The 17,010-nt window shown below is 47.0% G+C and overlaps 1 protein-coding gene across 1 annotated transcript in view; it reads left to right on the top strand.

Annotated features, from left to right (window-relative positions):
• LOC112216367 (E3 ubiquitin-protein ligase HUWE1-like) overlaps positions 1-17,010 on the top strand; it is an 82,282-nt gene that overhangs the window by 52,107 nt on the left and 13,165 nt on the right. Inside the window, exons 55-73 of the mRNA XM_042299938.1 lie at positions 384-605; positions 906-1,007; positions 1,319-1,446; positions 1,676-1,835; positions 2,265-2,493; positions 2,791-2,969; positions 3,211-3,300; positions 3,452-3,658; positions 4,566-4,880; positions 5,301-5,505; positions 5,776-5,900; positions 6,006-6,226; positions 6,455-6,664; positions 6,866-7,050; positions 7,133-7,799; positions 8,046-8,715; positions 8,942-9,033; positions 9,473-9,629; positions 10,624-10,759. Of these exons, the coding sequence (XP_042155872.1) occupies positions 384-605; positions 906-1,007; positions 1,319-1,446; positions 1,676-1,835; positions 2,265-2,493; positions 2,791-2,969; positions 3,211-3,300; positions 3,452-3,658; positions 4,566-4,880; positions 5,301-5,505; positions 5,776-5,900; positions 6,006-6,226; positions 6,455-6,664; positions 6,866-7,050; positions 7,133-7,799; positions 8,046-8,715; positions 8,942-9,033; positions 9,473-9,629; positions 10,624-10,759 (4,300 nt within the window). The remainder of the gene's footprint in view (positions 1-383; positions 606-905; positions 1,008-1,318; positions 1,447-1,675; positions 1,836-2,264; positions 2,494-2,790; positions 2,970-3,210; positions 3,301-3,451; positions 3,659-4,565; positions 4,881-5,300; positions 5,506-5,775; positions 5,901-6,005; positions 6,227-6,454; positions 6,665-6,865; positions 7,051-7,132; positions 7,800-8,045; positions 8,716-8,941; positions 9,034-9,472; positions 9,630-10,623; positions 10,760-17,010) is intronic.

Raw genomic sequence — 17,010 nt, 5'->3', positions numbered from 1 at the left:
CCCACTTCCAAAATGAGCACTTCCCACTGGCCTCTCCCCCACAACAATATCTGGCACACAGGAAAACACACAATCATAAAACTCAATCCAGCTTCCCGTTACACAAGAATGTTTATGCATGTGTGCTGTTGATGACATTACTTTTCTCACCTTTCTGGCTATCAGGTCAACAAAGTGGTCATGTTTAGCAATGTACTAATCCTTGCATTAACATACAAACAGACACACGTTCGCACTCATAAACACACATACACATGTACTAACAAATATGTTCACACTACACACAAACACGTACTCCACAGTAGCAAAGGGAAATGGAAAAGCCTAATTTGGACTCTTCTAGGATTATCGTTCCATTCATCTTACTGTCATGTTCGTTACAGGTGACTCGGGTGAGGTTGAGGGGACTCTGGTCGAGGGCAGTCACAGGGTCCAAGGGACAGACAGTGACCTGATGGATGGAGAGACTGAGGGAGACACAGTGGTCATCGCTGGACAGCCGGAGGTGCTCAGCACCACAGCCATGCAGGTAGAGAATGAGCTGGTGGATCTGATAGACGAGCTGCTGGAGAGAGATGCCGGCGCCGTCAACAGCTCCATTATCGGTAAGCAAAGCAGCCTGCTGTCCAGGACTCTGTTCAGAAGGGTGAAACGTTACAAAACCTTAAGATATACATTTTTGGGGGGTAGAATAGCTGATTGTCTGTCGTGCAGAATTGGGCAAATGTTCTACTCTTTTGCATACATCTCTATTGGAAATACTGTTAACGTTTCACCCCTCTGAATACACCACTGGGCTCATCAGACTGATGGGATGATGTCAATTGAAAGGTGCGGGCACATACAATACAGTCTTGATGGGTTATTTTTTTATATTTTGTTATATCTGTTGTTCTGTTACTCAGTGGGGCGTGGTAGCGGTGAGGACGAATCACAAGAGGACGTGTTGATGGATGAGGCGCCATCCAATATCAGTCAGGCTTCTACTCTACAGACCAACAGAGAAGGTCAGTGCTGGCGCTGATGGTTTCTTTTCACGTTGTCCTCTCCGTGATTCCGACAGTTATGGTGGATGTGTAACCAGGCCAGCACAGTATAGCTTGGCTGTCATATATCTGTCATAAAGATACATTACAGTACTATTTCATTTGTTATATTCAGTACTATGGGGTTATTAGTGTGAAAAGGGTCGAAGTGTGTTGGGTCTCACTCCATCTGTCCTTTACTGTCTCTCCAACTCTCCTTCACTGTCCTCCATCTCACCCTCCTTCACTGTCCTCCATCTCACCCTCCAACTGTCCATCTTTTCCTAACGTAGACTCTATGAATATCCTGGAGCCTGAGGATGAGGAGCACACGCAGGAGGAAGACTCCAGCGGCAGCAATGATGATGAAGACAGCCAAGATGAAGAGGAGGAGGAAGAAGAGGAAGAGGAGGAGGACCAGGTGAGGAAAAAGGAGTGTTTTTGGTGTTTGTGTAACAAATAATCATACTTGACAAGTAACCTTTTTTTGCGACCTGAGGAGTTGCATTGGCTCCGGCTTAATGGGCTAATATAGGGAAGATCTGGTTGTGAACCCGCTCGGTCCCATTTGAATGGTCTCCATTCACTCTTTAGAGTTAGTTTTACACTATGTAATGTAAGAAAAATATTCCATGTTCTCTTTCTCTCAGGATGATGAAGAAGGTGATGAGGATGATGATGATGAAGGGTCGGAGATGGAGCTGGATGAAGATTTCCCAGACATCAACGCTGCGCCACACATCCGTTTCGAGAGGTTTGACCGCGACGATGATCTAATCATCGAGTTTGACAACATGTTCTCCACCACCGGTGAGTCATCTTGGTGTTTTATTCGTCTTTGTTTTTAATATATGGATAGATTTAGAAGGCAATTTATGTTATTGGCCTGGGCCCATATTTATAAAGCTTCTTGGTGTAGGAGTGCTAATTTAGGATTAGTACCCCCTGTCAATCATATTTCTTTTAATCTGACAGGCAGAACTGATCCTAGATCAGCACTCCTACACAGATGCTTTATGAGTACGAGCTCTATCACCAAGTAGATTTCTAGTCTCTCTTCGAAATCCTCTTTAACAACTAAGACTACAATTACCAATAGCTGGATTAGCTATGTAGCTATAGTAATATATAGCCTAGATTATGATAACCATGTAACGTTATGTAGAATGGCGGGGTTGTGTCACTACGTGTCCCCCTAATGTCTGCAACTGTTCTCTCTGTTTATCATGTTCCCATCAGCTGACATCCCTCCCTCCCCAGGCAACATCCCCAGCTCCCACCCCCTGATGGTGCGTCACGCCGACCACGGCTCCTTAACGCTGGGTGGAGCGGGCACCAACAACCGTCTAGCGCAAGGCATGGGTCGCAGCCAGAGAACGCTACGCCAGCTCACCGCCAACACGGGCCACACGATACACGTCCACTACCCTGGGAACAGACAGCCCAACCCCCCACTCATCCTGCAGAGGTGAGACGGATGCAACAGTGAATGAATAGATTCATTAATGGGACTTTTCCTTGATTCGGTCAAATACTTCGGCTGCCCTTTGATTTAGTTTGCCAGGTACAAAGGGATCTTTGTAGTAGTCTTCAAGTTCATAGTCTAAGCAAAATCATTCGCACCTCATAAACAAAGTATTGACACTAGTTGCTTTATTGATGTTTGACCCAGGTCCATTTCTAAGGAGGTCATGTCTGTGTATGTGGGTGGGTTTAAAGAGAATACTAAGATCATATATATGCCTGTGCCTTCCCTCTCCTCTAGACTGCTGGGTCCCAGTGCTGCAGCAGACATCCTGCAGCTGTCTAGCTCTCTGCCACTGCAGTCCCGCGGCCGTGCCCGACTCCTGGTGGGCAACGAGGACGTGCACATCATCGCCCGATCTGACGACGAGCTACTGGACGACTTCTTCCACGAGCAGAGCAGCACCGGAGGACAAGCAGGTAGGACACTCACTCACTGTCCACCAGTCCACGCTGCTCTATGGGGCCGCTTTACCAGACCCACGTTAAGCCTAGTCCTGGATGTGGAATCTTTCATTGGAGAATAAGTCCAGGAAAAGGAGGAATCTCTGTGGGGAACGGTGTCCTAAGGGCTTAGTCTGCGCTAGTAGCCCCCAGTCAAAGCTTTTAATTTGCATTTCGTTGAATTGCTCGTAATTCTGTTTGTATCCTGTCTTTCCAGGCACTCTGTCCAGTATCCCCACTGCCTTAACCCGATGGACTGATGAGTGTAAAGTGCTGGATGCTGAGAGCATGCACGACTGTGTCGCAGGTATTTCACATCTTCTACTAGTCTGCTTTTGGACTGACAAGTGATTATTATTGTATTCCCTGATTCTCATATTGTTGCTGAGTCATGCAGTCACACACAGTACACTTCACCTCTCTAACCCCACCCCTCTATTTCTCACTCTCCTCTCCAGTGGTGAAGGTTCCTATCCTGCAGCACCTGGAGACTCTGAGAGACGAGGAGCTGGAGGAGAGGAGGGAAAAAAGACGGAGACAGCTGGCTGAGGAAGAGGAGGCCAAGCAGAACGACAGAAGGACAGGAGGAGAGGAGACCAGGGAACAGAGTCTACAGGGCCCAGGACTGGGGACGGTCAACGGTGCTGCTGGAGAGACCACTGCTGGTACTGCCACTTTTTGTTTTCAAATGCCTTTATTTGTAATATTGATTTTTACCGGATTCATTGAAGTTTGAAGCTCTAACTTGTAAATAATTTTGCTCAAGTGAATTCTTTTCAGATAATGTTCTGGTCATTTTCAGTGTGCTGTTTAGTAGCCTAACCTGACCTAACCCAAACCCTCTGGACCCTTCTGAAGCCAGTGGACAGACGGGCAGATGGACAGATTAGCGGGCTGTGGGCTGAGGTAGTAGTTTGTATAGTTTTAGGATCACACCAGATCTGGGAGATGACTATACAGTCTACTGTCTTTCCCACGGCAACGCCATGGCGACCCCAACTATCACCATGGAACCAACCGGACTGCCGTTTTATTGATCAATAAAATTTGATTGATTTAGGCGGTTACTCTGCAACTGATGGTTGAAAAACATATTACTGTGACAGTATTACGTAATATTATATTTCTATGCAGCGATGTTGTAATGTGCTTGTGTCTGCTTGTAGTTCGGCTGGAACCATTCTATGGCTGTGCTGTGGTGAGGTAGTAAGTTGTGTTGTTGTTGGGGATCAGGATAGTGCGCCCCGTACGGGAGATAACTAGACAACTTACTGCCTTCCTCAGTGCTGCCCAACAACATCTCACTGATGTCATTGTTACCTCTCTGACTCGGTGCTCCTCAAACCTCTGCTTGAATACCACAGCCAGTTGCCCTGATAAAGGCTACAGTACTAGCACACCTGTAGGATCTGCTGTAACTGAAGTAGTGAACCTATTGCTCCCTACTGAGTTAGTTTGACTCATTTCCTGTTCTGTTTATTCTCCCTTCAGTGACATCAAGTGAACCTATTGCTCAAAATCAGAACTGTTTGTCAGTTGTCCCCTCTGTTCTGTGTGTTTTCTCTGGTTCAGAAGGTGAGCCCCAGGGCAGTGGGGTGTCCTGTCTGGATCCCCCCAGGGTCTCAGAAGGCTTCCTCACCGCGCCCCCTTCAGGAGAGGTCACCCCCACCACCCCAGCCCCCCACGAACAGGCCCTGGTCTCCCTGGAGACCGCCATCAGCCAGCAGGTCCACCAGCCAATCGCAGATCTGCTCCTGGCCGAGTCGCACGCCAATTCGCTAGCCACACTGGCGGGGGCGGGTCTTCCTGACTTGACGGCTTCATCCGATAGGCTGAACTGTGAAGCTGAGGCATCCCAGATGGAAATGTCCCCGGCGCCCCCTATTGGTGAGTGAGGAGGAGAGATGATGGATGGAGGCAGGCTTTGACTAGCTTTGGAACTGTAAAAAGTATTGGCGTGTTCGTTTTAGCTCGCCCCCAGCACTGGTTTGCCGAGTTGGCACATTTGAGACCATTCCACTCTTTCACAGAGTGATTTGATGAGCAGTGAGGACACACATCTTGTATTTGCAGTGATGATGTTGACCAATCTGTCCAACAACAATCTGTCTTTTAAATTTACCCGTCCATGGCTAACTACACATTGCTTCACAGTGAAATGTTAGTGTAAATATCGTAACAAAGCAGGTGTAAATGCAACCACATTGTTTTTCCCAGGATGTTGTCATCAGCCTATAAAGAGAGTTGCTTATTGTATCAACATTTTGCTCCTCTTCCTCGTCCTCTCCCCTGTCTTGCCCGCACCAGCCTCCTTGAGTCCAGACATCGTGGAGACCTCTGAGCCTGCAGCGGTGGGTGTGTCACAATTGGAAGGGTCTCCCATGGATACCAGTAGCCCCGCCTCTGCCACACAGGAAGAGCCCAACCCTGCCCAGGCTGTCCATCTGTCTCAGGCGCTGTCTGGGAGTGGAGACAGCGGGCTGACGGACACGCACACAGACGCAGAGACCAGGTGAGGCTTTTAGAAGACAATACGAACGATACATTCCAAATTTTAATCCTAGCCCTTCTTTAGCTCTAGAAGATTTAGATTTATATCAAACATGATACATTCTACCTCACTTGTCAGAGGGCAACATGGAGCTACGACTGTTCCATATTGCTTATATCAATGTGATCTAATCAGAGGCTCTGAGGGAAAGATGAGCTAAACAAAACTTTTTTTCTCATGCCAAGCCATTCGCCTCCTTTGCTTCCTCCTCCTCTCTCCCTCCCTCTGTAGCTCCACCACTGTCTCCCCCCCTGGAGAGACCATGCCCCTGAGTGATCGTGCCAACAGCCAATCCCAGGCCATCCAGGAAGAGCCACTCCCATCCACCAGCAATGAGGATGAGGACCCACTGGCAGGTAAGATGAGTCTCATTGGTTGTTGATCTGTCCCTCTCCTTCAGTGGTGGGCATCCATGGACAGTAGAGCTCTACATTTCTACAGTCGCCCCTCTCTCTGTCCAGGCATCAGTTTACCAGAGGGTGTAGACCCGTCCTTCTTGGCTGCTCTTCCAGAGGACATCCGTCGTGAGGTGCTCCAGAACCAGCTGGGTATCCGACCCCCGGCGCGCCCCCCTGTCTCCTCCACCCTCCCCTCCGCCACCACACCAGTACTAGGAGGACCCGGGGTCACGGAGGTCAGCCCTGAGTTCCTGGCTGCCCTGCCACCCGCCATACAGGAGGAGGTGGGGAACAAAACTTAGGACTATTAAAAAATCGTATTATTTAGCCAGCCATGTAGTTGTAGGACTCAACTGTGTAAGAATTATTTTGAAGACGTTAGGAATTCTCAATAAAGCCTGTATATGTTGTTTAACTTATTTTGGTTTAAAGTGGTATAGTTCTAGAAGCCTCCAAGTCTGTCGAACCTGCCTCTTCCCCCTCCCTTATCCCTGTCTCTCTCGCTCCCCCAGGTGCTAGCGCAGCAGAGGGCGGAGCAGCAGCGTAGAGAGCTGTCCCAGCAGCCCACGCAGGGCGACACTCCCCTGGACCCTGTCACCTTCATCCAGACCCTCCCCTCTGAGCTGCGTCGCTCCGTCCTGGAAGATATGGAGGACAGCGTGTTGGCAGTGATGCCCCCGGACATCGCTGCCGAGGCAGCCGCGCTGCGCCGCGAGCAGGAGGTGAGTGTAAGATTCGTTTTTCTACACACTATCACCAAGTAACACAACTGTTCCAACCCACGTAGAATATATTGGATAAAAAACAGAATTTATCAAATACTGTTTCGGCTACATCATGTGCTTAGATGTAAAACATGAGAAACCCCTTCTTATTATGTAGTTATTTCATCATCGCATTGAATGTGAATTTGACATCAACAGGCTCGTCAGAGACAGCTGATGCACGAGAGGCTATTTGGCCATAGTTCAAGCTCAGCCCTGTCGGCCATCTTGAGGTCGCCTGCGTTCACCAGCCGCCTGGGGGGAAACCGAGGAGTACAGTACACCCGCCTAGCCGTGCAGAGAGGAGGGACCTTCCAGATGGGAGGAGGGGCCAACCACAGCAGGTGAGAGGGACAGAATTGTTGGTTTTAAGGAGAAGGCGTGGTCTTAAGGTTCCGTCTAACGTGTCCTCTGTCCGCTCCCAAGGCCGTCTAGTTCCAGTGTAGACTCTCTGCTGCGTCTGCGTGGTCGTCTGCTCCTGGACCACGAGGCCTTGTCCTGTCTCCTGGTCCTCCTCTTCGTAGATGAACCCAAACTCAACACCAGCCGTCTGCACCGCGTGCTCCGCAACCTGTGCTACCACTCCCAAACGCGTGGCTGGGTCATCCGCAGTCTCCTCTCCATCCTGCAGCGCAGCAGCGAGAGTGAGGTGTGTGTCGAGACCACCCGCCTGGAAGATGCCAGAGGCAAGCGGACTGCCGGCGGTCAGGGAGGTTACGGAGGGAGTAAAGGATCTACGACCACAGCTACCTCCTCCCTCTCCTCCTCTTCCTCCTCCTCTCTGGAGTTGATCAACAGGGTGGAGTCTCGTAGCTCCTCCCAGCTCTCTTGGCTGTCTGTTTCCATGGACGCGGCTTTAGGCTGTCGCACAAACATTTTCCAGATCCAACGGGCGTCGGGGCGGAAGCACGCTGACCGGCACTCTGCTGGGGGGACGTCAGGAGGGTCGGGGGGGACCCTGGGAGGAGGAGTACAGGGGGTTACAGCTGGGGTGACGTGTGCAGGGGGAGGAGGGTCGACTGTACACATCCACCCCCAAGCCGCCCCGGTGGTCTGTCGACACGTACTGGATACTCTTATCCAACTGGCCAAGGTAGGAGACAGTTTAGTACTGGATGGGTGGGTGAACATGGTAGCTCTCAGGGTTAGTGGGTCTGGAATCTGTATCAGTCATTCATTTTAGGGCTCAGACCAGAGCCTTTGTATATCTTGGTCTTTAACTCTATTTTTTTTACTTTGAAAGTGGGTTTCAAAATGTTACGGAAATAGTGAATTGTTAATGTAATGTCTCTCAATTTGTCCAGGTCATTAACCTCGTGTGTTACTCTCCTATTGCCAGGTGTTCCCCAGTCACTTCACCCAGCAGCGCTGTAAGGACCTGCTCTCCTCCTCCACCTCTGATCTGGACTCCCGTCTGTGTGCTGCTGCCTCCATCGTTACTGCAGGAGGAGGCTCTAGATCTACCCAGACTAACACCTGCTCCACTCCCTCCTCAGCCCAGAACTCCCTGGGCGGGGGTGCCTGTGGAACGGCCATCACCCCCCAGTCCCTGGGCATCTCCACCGACTTCTGGGACCTGCTGGTGAAACTGGACAACATGAATGTGTCGAGGAAAGGCAAGGCCTCCATGAAGACTGTTCCCCTAGGTGCAGGAGGGGAGGCCGAGGGGGCTCAGTACAGCCTGGAGGCCTCTCCGCTGGGCCAGCTGATGAATATGCTGTCCCACCCAGTGATACGACGCTCCTCCCTGCTAACCGAGAAGCTGCTGCGTCTCCTGTCCCTCATCTCCATCGCCTTGCCTGATAATAAGGCTACTGAAGTCCCAGCTGGACACCCGACGCCGCAGTCTACCACCGCCGGAGCTGGCAATCCCGCCACTGCCACCAGTGCAGCAGCAACAGCCTCAGCCTCTGCTCAGGGGACCACTGTAGGGGTGGTAGTTCCAGCTCAGGGTTCATCTTCCACAGCTATAGTGTCCATACCCACCTCTACTGGAGCCAGCGCAACCGGTGAGAACGCACCGCAGCTTCACATTAGAGGCAATACACTGACATCAGTTTATCGGAGTGGGATAAGATGAGATTAACTTTGTCACCAAGGGGAGTTTGGGCTTGTCTTCCCGTCACACAATACTAATAGTGTCAATGTTTATCTTTGTGAACGCAACAGGGTAACGCACCATAATAGAAAACTATGATGATGTGTGTGTGATGTGATTGTGTTTTTTCTCAACAGGGAAGCATCGAGCAACAGTGCTCTGTATTGAAAGTGACACCAAGCTTGCCTCCACTGGACTCACTGAGAAACAACTGCAGCTCTCTGTCGAGGTACAGGCCAGAAACCACTCTAAAACAACACTGGGTCCCTAACTGGGAAGGCTCATAGCTCTCTACATAGCTAGGTGTATCTGTTGGTGTCGTAGAAACTGTTCAAACGTAGTGTAACACATCCAGCCGCTTTCAGTTGCAGGCTACAAAGCAACGTCTAGTGATGTCCCTACAGTAGTACTTCCTTCCTGTTGGTTTGTTTTCTTCCATTTGGTTCATAATGAACACCACCTAGGCTTTAGTAACACGAGTGGGACTCTGATGAAGTCGTCCTACGCTGAAATGTACGCCTGTTTCTAGGTCCTGAAAGTAAATTCAGATCAACGCCGAGTGCTGTTCTTTCTTGGTCTTTTGTTTCTTGGGGTTTCATCCGTTGAAGTGTCCTGAGGTAAGGAATGTTTTTTTGACTAGATTAACACTCTTCCCCACCCCTCCCCAGGTGCTGACCAGTCACTCGTGTTCAGAGGAGGGTCTGGAGGATGCAGCCAACATCCTACTCCAGCTGTCCAGAGGAGACGGAACCACCAGAGACACCGTACTGCGTCTGTTGCTGAGTGGAGCTAGACACCTGGGATACACACTTTGCAAACAGATTGGTTAGTAGGCTACATCATACACGAAATCATTCCTTTCAGCTTTGTATTCAAACTACGCACACTTCCAATGGTTACATTTGTTTCATTTTCACTAATATTTCACTTATGAACCAATGTAATGGTCAAGGTTTAAAAACGACTTGACCGATAGAACTCAGTGTATCTACTGATGGTGTTAAATTAGGTTTTCTGGACATAACGAAAGGTGCCCACAGGGGTCAATTCTGGGTTCTGAAATGTTTACATGAAATAAAATTGACTTCTGCAAAACAAATGTAACCTGCGCTTGTATGCTGCTGATACTGTTGTGTATGCTATTAAACCCATGGTTGACCAGGTTCGATCTAAACTACAATCTGCCTTCATTATATTACAGAAACACTTTATTGACCTGAAATTAGTATTGAATGCAGGTCAAACTAAGTATATGTTTGTTCTCTGATTTAATAGGTCATGCCTGTTGCTATATAGTAGAAAGCAGATTATTCAGTCGACGGTCCTAGATTATGGCGACATCTATATGAACTTCATTAAAGCTGTTAAATGCAGTTCATTCTAGTCCACCGTGCTTTATTACGGGTGATGGGTTTAGTATTCATCACTGCATTTTCTACCAGAATGTTGGTTGGCTGTCTTTTGATATCATGTAGGTTGATACGTTGCTATGTTTTCATTTATAAAGCCCTTTTTTACTGAACTCCCACTGTACCTAACATATTTATTAGACTTTAGACATGAGTTACCGCCCCAGGTCTCAGGGCAATTCAAAATGCGGATTGAGAACCTTTATTATTGATCAATGTCTTTGTTATTTATGACTGTATTCCTGCTTACATTTTGATGTGTATTTTCAGTCATTTTTGTAATTCAGGGCTCATCTGTGAGAGACCTTGGTAGTCTCAGAATGACTCCCTGATAAAATAAAGGTTACGTAAATAATGTGAAAATGTAACCAATTTACTATCCTGTCTACTCCCCCTCTCTCCTCTTCCAGGCACGTTATTGGCCGAGCTGCGGGAGTACAACCTAGAGCAGCAGAGGAGAGCCCGGGCTGACGCCCAGTCACCTGACGCACCTGCCGAGGACACCTCCATCTCCGCCAGGCTGAAGGCTGGCAAGCTCTCTAGCAGGTGAAGAGAGCGAGAGTCTTGCAACATACGGGGGTTAGGGGTCAGAGTTAGGGTCCAGCTCTCTAGCAGGTGAAGTGATTAGGTCTGGGCATAGATGAGGGGGGTTAGGGTTCAGGGATAGGGTTCAAGCTCTAGGAGGTGAAGAGGGAGGGTCTCGGGAGGCCGTAGTACCAGATGCTGTTTTTCTGGATCCAGATTAAGACTACACCTAAACTAAAAATCACTTTCAGTTTTAGTCCAGGGGTAGGCTTCTCTATTGCTTTTTAGTCAGCTTAATCTGTGTCTGGGAAACAGGGCCTCAGTGTCTAACTCAAGTGGTCTACATACTAGGACAGGGAAGACCGTGTGGAAGAACTGCTTCTAATTAGATGTATTATCTTGAGACTAAATGGCCAGTATTAAGGACCGTGTCCTGTTGAGGCAGCTATGTGTTTCGACTGACATTTAGCTCTCTTAACATTTCTGGTGCAGGCTTTCCGCTAGCAACCCACCTCGACAACATCCGGTGAAATTGCAGAGCTCCAATTTCAAAATACAAACTCAATATTAAACATTCATGATAATACAACTGTCATACATGATTCTTTAGCTTAGAATCTTGGCAATCTAACTGCATTGCCGGATTTCAAAAAGGCTTTACGGTGAAAGTACAGCATTCGATTATCTGAGGTCAGCGCCCCGCAACAGCATATTATCCAAACAAGCACAGGGGTCACAAAATCCCAAATAGCAACAAGATAAGTCACTTACCTTTGAAGATCTTCCTCTGATCGCAATCACAAATAAAATGTATTTATATAGCCCTTCTTACATCAGCTGATGTCTCAAAGTGCTGTACAGAAACCCAGCCTAAAACCCCAAACAGCAAGAAATGCAGGTGTAGAAGCATGGTGGCTAGGAAAAACTCCCTAGAAAGGCCAAAACCTAGGAAGAAACGGGCTATGATGGGTGGCCAGTCCTCTTCTGGCTGTGCCGGGTGGAGATTATAACAGAACATGGCCAAGATGTTCAAATGCTCATAAATGACCAGCATGGTCAAATGATAATACTCACAGTAGTTGTTGAGGGTGCAACAAGTCAGCACCTCAGGAGTAAATGTCATTTGGCTTTTCTTAGCCAATCATTAAGAGTATCTCAATCGCTCCTGCTGTCTCTAGAGAGTTAAAACCTGTTGACGGGTTAGGGTTCCCTTTTGGGAACGACCCCTCCCCCGTTCAGCTGGAACGTGGCGCATGGAACGCAAAAATATTCTTAGAAATATTTAACCTCCACACATTAACAAGTCCAATAGCTCAAATGAAAGAAACACCTTGTTCATCTAGCCAGCAAGTCAGATTTCTAAAATGTTTTACGGCGAAAACATAGCACATATTTTTGTCAAACCACCACCAAAGACACAGCTAATTTGAATAGCCACGTTGAACAAAATATGCAATCAACAACCGCAGGATTAAAAGAAAAATAATTCACTAACCTTATGAAAATCTTCATCAGATGACAGTAATAGGACATGTTATACAGTACATTTATGTTTTTTTCAATAATATGCCATTTATATCCATAAATCTCTGTTTACAATGACGCCATGTTCAAAAAATGCTACTCAAATGTCCGGAGAAATGATGATAGCCCCGGCAGATAACGTCAGATAACAAGCAATACACATCATAAACTTTGACTAAATATACATGTTCTACATATAGTTAGAAAGATACACTTCTTCTTAATGCAACCGCTGGGTTACATTTATTTTTAACGTTACAGAATTCGTTCACTAGGCTATAATATGAGACGGCGCTCATAGATTAGCAATATGACTCCGCTATCTTGGAGTCCACAGAAACCCAAAATTAACACATAAATATTCCCTTACCTTTGATGTTCTTCGATCAGAAGACAGGGAAGGAGTTATACTTACCAAAAACTGCGTTTAGTTTTCAAGTCTGTGTCTTTAGGTTATCAAACACGACAAATTCCAGTTGAAATGCAGCCAAAATTCTAGTGGATGCGCATCTAAACTTGCAAATGACATATTATATGTCGACTAAACTGGTCAAACTAAGTGCAGAATCAAACTTTAGCATGCTCTAAACATGCAAAACAATTCTTAGCTCGAACAGACAAACCTACATCGTTTGGTCAAACCTGGAACAAAGAGCGCTCCGGACCCGACGCGCGCATGAAAGTACATGTATTTTCGCGTGACCCGGAGGTTTCAGCCCGCCAACACTCGAGGGAGCGCGCGATTCTCACAATGACAGGCCCCACTGAAAGGGGACATCGCGCTGAAGAGATAGGAACTGTTCCCAGATCCGTAGCTGGTTGGGAAGGGTGGGGGCGATGACGTCAAAGTTGGGCCAACTTTCATGATGACAAGAGAGAGTTTGGGAGAATGGCTGCCCTGAGAGTTCTGCTTTACATACAGACATAATTTGAACGGTTTTAGAAGCTTTAGAGTGTTTTCTATTCAATAAAAATTATTATATGCATATTTTAGCAATTTGACAGATTTCTGTTTACTATGGGCACGCAATTCCTCCAAAGGGGGCAGTAGTCAGCCTTATCTTTAACAGGTTTTAAAAACAGCAGGTCTGGGACAGGTAGCAAGTCCGGTGAACAGGTCAGGGTTCCATAGCCGCAGGCAGAACAGTTGAAACTGGAGCAGCAGCACGGCCAGGTGGACTGGGGGCAGCAAGGAGTCATCATGCCAGGTAGTCCTGAGGCATGGTCCTAAAGCTCAGGTCCTCCGAGAGACAGAGAGCGAGAGAGAGAAAGAGAATTAGAGAGCATACTTAAATTCACACCGGATAAGACGGGAGAAATACTCCAGATAAAACAGACTGACCCTAGCCCCATGACACACACTACTGCAGCATAAATACTGGAGGCTGAGACCGGAGGGGTCAGGAGACACTGGCCCCATCCGATGATACCCCCGGACAGGGCCAAACAGGCAGGATATAACCCCACCCACGTTGCTAAAGCACAGCCCCCACACCACTAGAGGGATATCTTCAACCACCAACTTACCATCCTGAGACAAGCCCGAGTATAGCCCACAAAGATCTCTGCCACGGCACAACCCAAGGGGGGGCGCCAACCCAGACAGGAAGATCACATCAGTGACTCTTCCCACTCAAGTGACGCAACTCTCCTAGGGACGGCATGGAAGAGCACCAGTAAGCCAGTGACTCAGCCCCTGTAATAGGGTTAGAGGCAGATAATCCCAGTGGAGAGAGGGGAACCTGCCAGGCAGAGACAGCAAGGGCAGTTCGTTGCTCCAGAGCCTTTCCGTTCACCTTCACACTCCTGGGCCAGACTACACTCAATCATATGACCCACTGACGAGATGAGTCTTCAGTAAAGACTTAAAGGTTGAGGCCGAGTCTGTGTTTCTCACATGGGTAGGCAGACCATTCCATAAAAATGGAGCTCTATAGGAGAAAGCCCTGCCTCCAGCTGTTTGCTTAGAAATTCTAGGTACAATTAGGAGGCCTGCAACTTGTGACCGTAGCGTACGTGTAGGTATATACGGCAGGACCAAATCGGAAAGATAATTAAGAGTAACCCCATGTAATGCTTTGTAGGTTAGCAGTAAAACCTTGAAATCAGCCCTTGCCTTAACAGGAAGCCAGTGTAGGGAGGCTAGCACTGGAGTAATATGATCACATTTTTCGGTTCTAGTCAGGATTCTAGCAACTGTATTTAGCACTAACTGAAGTTTATTTAGTGCTTCATCTGGGTAGCTGGAAAGTAGAGCATTACAGTAGTCTAACCTAGAAGTAACAAAAGCATGGATACATTTTTCTGCATCAGTTTTGGACAGAAGGTTTCTGACTTTTGCAGTGTTACATAGATGGAAAAAGCTGTCCTAGAAACAGTCTTGATATGTTCGTCATAAGAGAGATCAGGGTCCAGAGTAACGACGAGGTCCTTCATAGTTTAATTTGAGATGACTGTACAACCATCAAGATTGTCAGATTCAACAGAAGATCTCTTTGTTTCTTGGGACCTAGAATAAGCATCTCTGTTTTGTCCGAGTTTAAAAGTAGAACGTTTTCAGCCATCCACTTCCTTATGACTGAAACACAGGCTTCTAGCGAGGGCAATTTTGGGGCTTCACCATGTTTCATTGAAATGTACAGCTGTGTGTCATCCGCATAGCAGTGAAAGTTAACATTGTTTTCGAATGACATCCCCAAGAGGTAAAATATATTGTGAAAACAATAGTGGTCCTGAAATGGAACCTTGAGGAACACCGAAATTTACAGTTGATTTGTCAGAGGACAAACCATTCACAGAGACAAACTGATATCTTTCCGACAGATAAGATCTAAACCAGGCCAGAACTTGTCCGTGTAGACCAATTTGGGTTTTCAATCTCTCCAAAAGAATGTGGTGATCGACGGTATCAAAAGCAGCACTAAGGTCTAGGAGCACGAGGACAGATGCAGAGCCTCGGTCTGACGCCATTAAAAGGTAGTTTACCACCTTCACAAGTGCAGTCTCAGTGCTATGATGGAGTCTAAAACCAGACTGAAGCATTTCGTATACATTGTTTGTCTTCAGGAAGGCAGTGAGTTGCTGCGCAACAGCTTTTTCAAAACATTTAGAGAGGAATGGAAGATTCGATATAGGCCGATAGTTTTTTATATTTTCTGGGTCATCGTTTGGCTTTTTCAAGAGGCTTTATTACTGCCACTTTGAGTTTGGTACACATCCGGTGGATAGAGAACCGTTTATTATGTTCAACATAGGAGGGCCAAGCACATGAAGCAGCTCTCTCAGTAGTTTAGTTGGAATAGGGTCCAGTATGCAGCTTGAAGGTTTAGAGGCCATGATTATTTTCATCATTGTGTCAAGAGATATAGTACTAAAACACTTGAGCGTCTCTCTTGATCCTAGGTCCTGGCAGAGTTGTGCAGACTCAGGACAACTGAGCTTTGGAGGAATAAGCACATTTAAAGAGCAGTCCGTAATTTGCTTTCTAATGATCTTGATATTTTCCTCAAAAAAAGAGCTCAGGTTTTTTCTGGGAGCTAGTTTCTTATGACAAATGTTTTTTTTTAAATTTTTTATTATCAGTTGGTTAACGGATATCTGTCCTCTGACATCCTTGGGTAGGCAGAGGGAGTCTGGAAGGGCATCAAGGAATCTTTGGGTTGTCTCAGAATTTATAGCATGACTTTTGATGCTCCTTGGTTGGGGTCTGAGCAGATTATTTGTTGCGATTGCAAACGTAATAAAATGGTGGTCCGATAGTCCAGGATTATGAGGAAAAACATTAAGATCCACAACATTTATTCCATGGTACAAAACTATTTCCAGAGTATGACAGTGAGTAGTTCCAGAGACATGTTGGACAAAACCCGCTGAGTCGATGATGGCTCCGAAAGCCTTTTGGAGTGGGTCTGTGGACTTTTCCATGTGAATATTAAAATACAAAAATTAGAATATTGTCTGCTATGACTACAAGGTCCGATAGGAATTCAGGGAGCTCAGTGAGGAACGCTGTATATGGCCCAGGAGGCCTGTAAACAGTAGCTATACAAAGTGATTGAGTAGGCTGCATAGATTTCATGACTAGAAGGTCAAAAGACAAACATTGTTTTTTAAATATTTTTTTATTTGCTATCATAAATATTAGCAACACCTCCGCCTTTGTGGGGATGCACGGGGGATATGGTCACTAGTGTAACCAGGAGGCCTCTTTTAACACAGTAAATTCATCAGGCTTAAGCCATGTTTCAGTCAGGCCAATCACATCAAGATTATGGTCAGTGATTAGTTCATTGACTATAATTGCCTTTGAAGTGAGGGATCTAACATTAAGTAGCCCTATTTTGAGATGGGGTATCACGATCTCTTTCAATAATAGTAGGAATGGAGGAGGTATTTATTCTAGTGAGATTGCTGAGGTGAACACTGCCATGTTTAGTTTTGCCCAACCTAGGTAGAGGCACAGACAGTCTCAATGGGGATAGCTGAGCTGACTACACCGACTGTGCTAGTGGCTGGATAACAGCCTGCTTCCCGGCCTGCACCGTATTTCATTGTGGAGCTAGAGGAGTTAGAGCCTTGTCTATGTTGGTAGATAAGATGAGAGCACCCCTCCAGCTAGGATGGAGTCCGTCACTCCTCAGCAGGCCAGGCTTGGTCCTGTTTGTGGTTGAGTCCCAGAAAGAAGGCCAATTATCCACAAATTCTATCTTTTAGGAGGGGCAGAAAACAGTTCAACCAGCAATTGAGTT

Source organism: Oncorhynchus tshawytscha, linkage group LG16 (genome assembly GCF_018296145.1).
Source record: "Oncorhynchus tshawytscha isolate Ot180627B linkage group LG16, Otsh_v2.0, whole genome shotgun sequence".
Classification (NCBI taxonomy): Eukaryota; Metazoa; Chordata; class Actinopteri; order Salmoniformes; family Salmonidae; genus Oncorhynchus; species Oncorhynchus tshawytscha.
The sequence above is the reverse complement of the archived record's forward strand: the minus strand, read 5'-3'. Positions and strand labels throughout refer to the sequence as shown.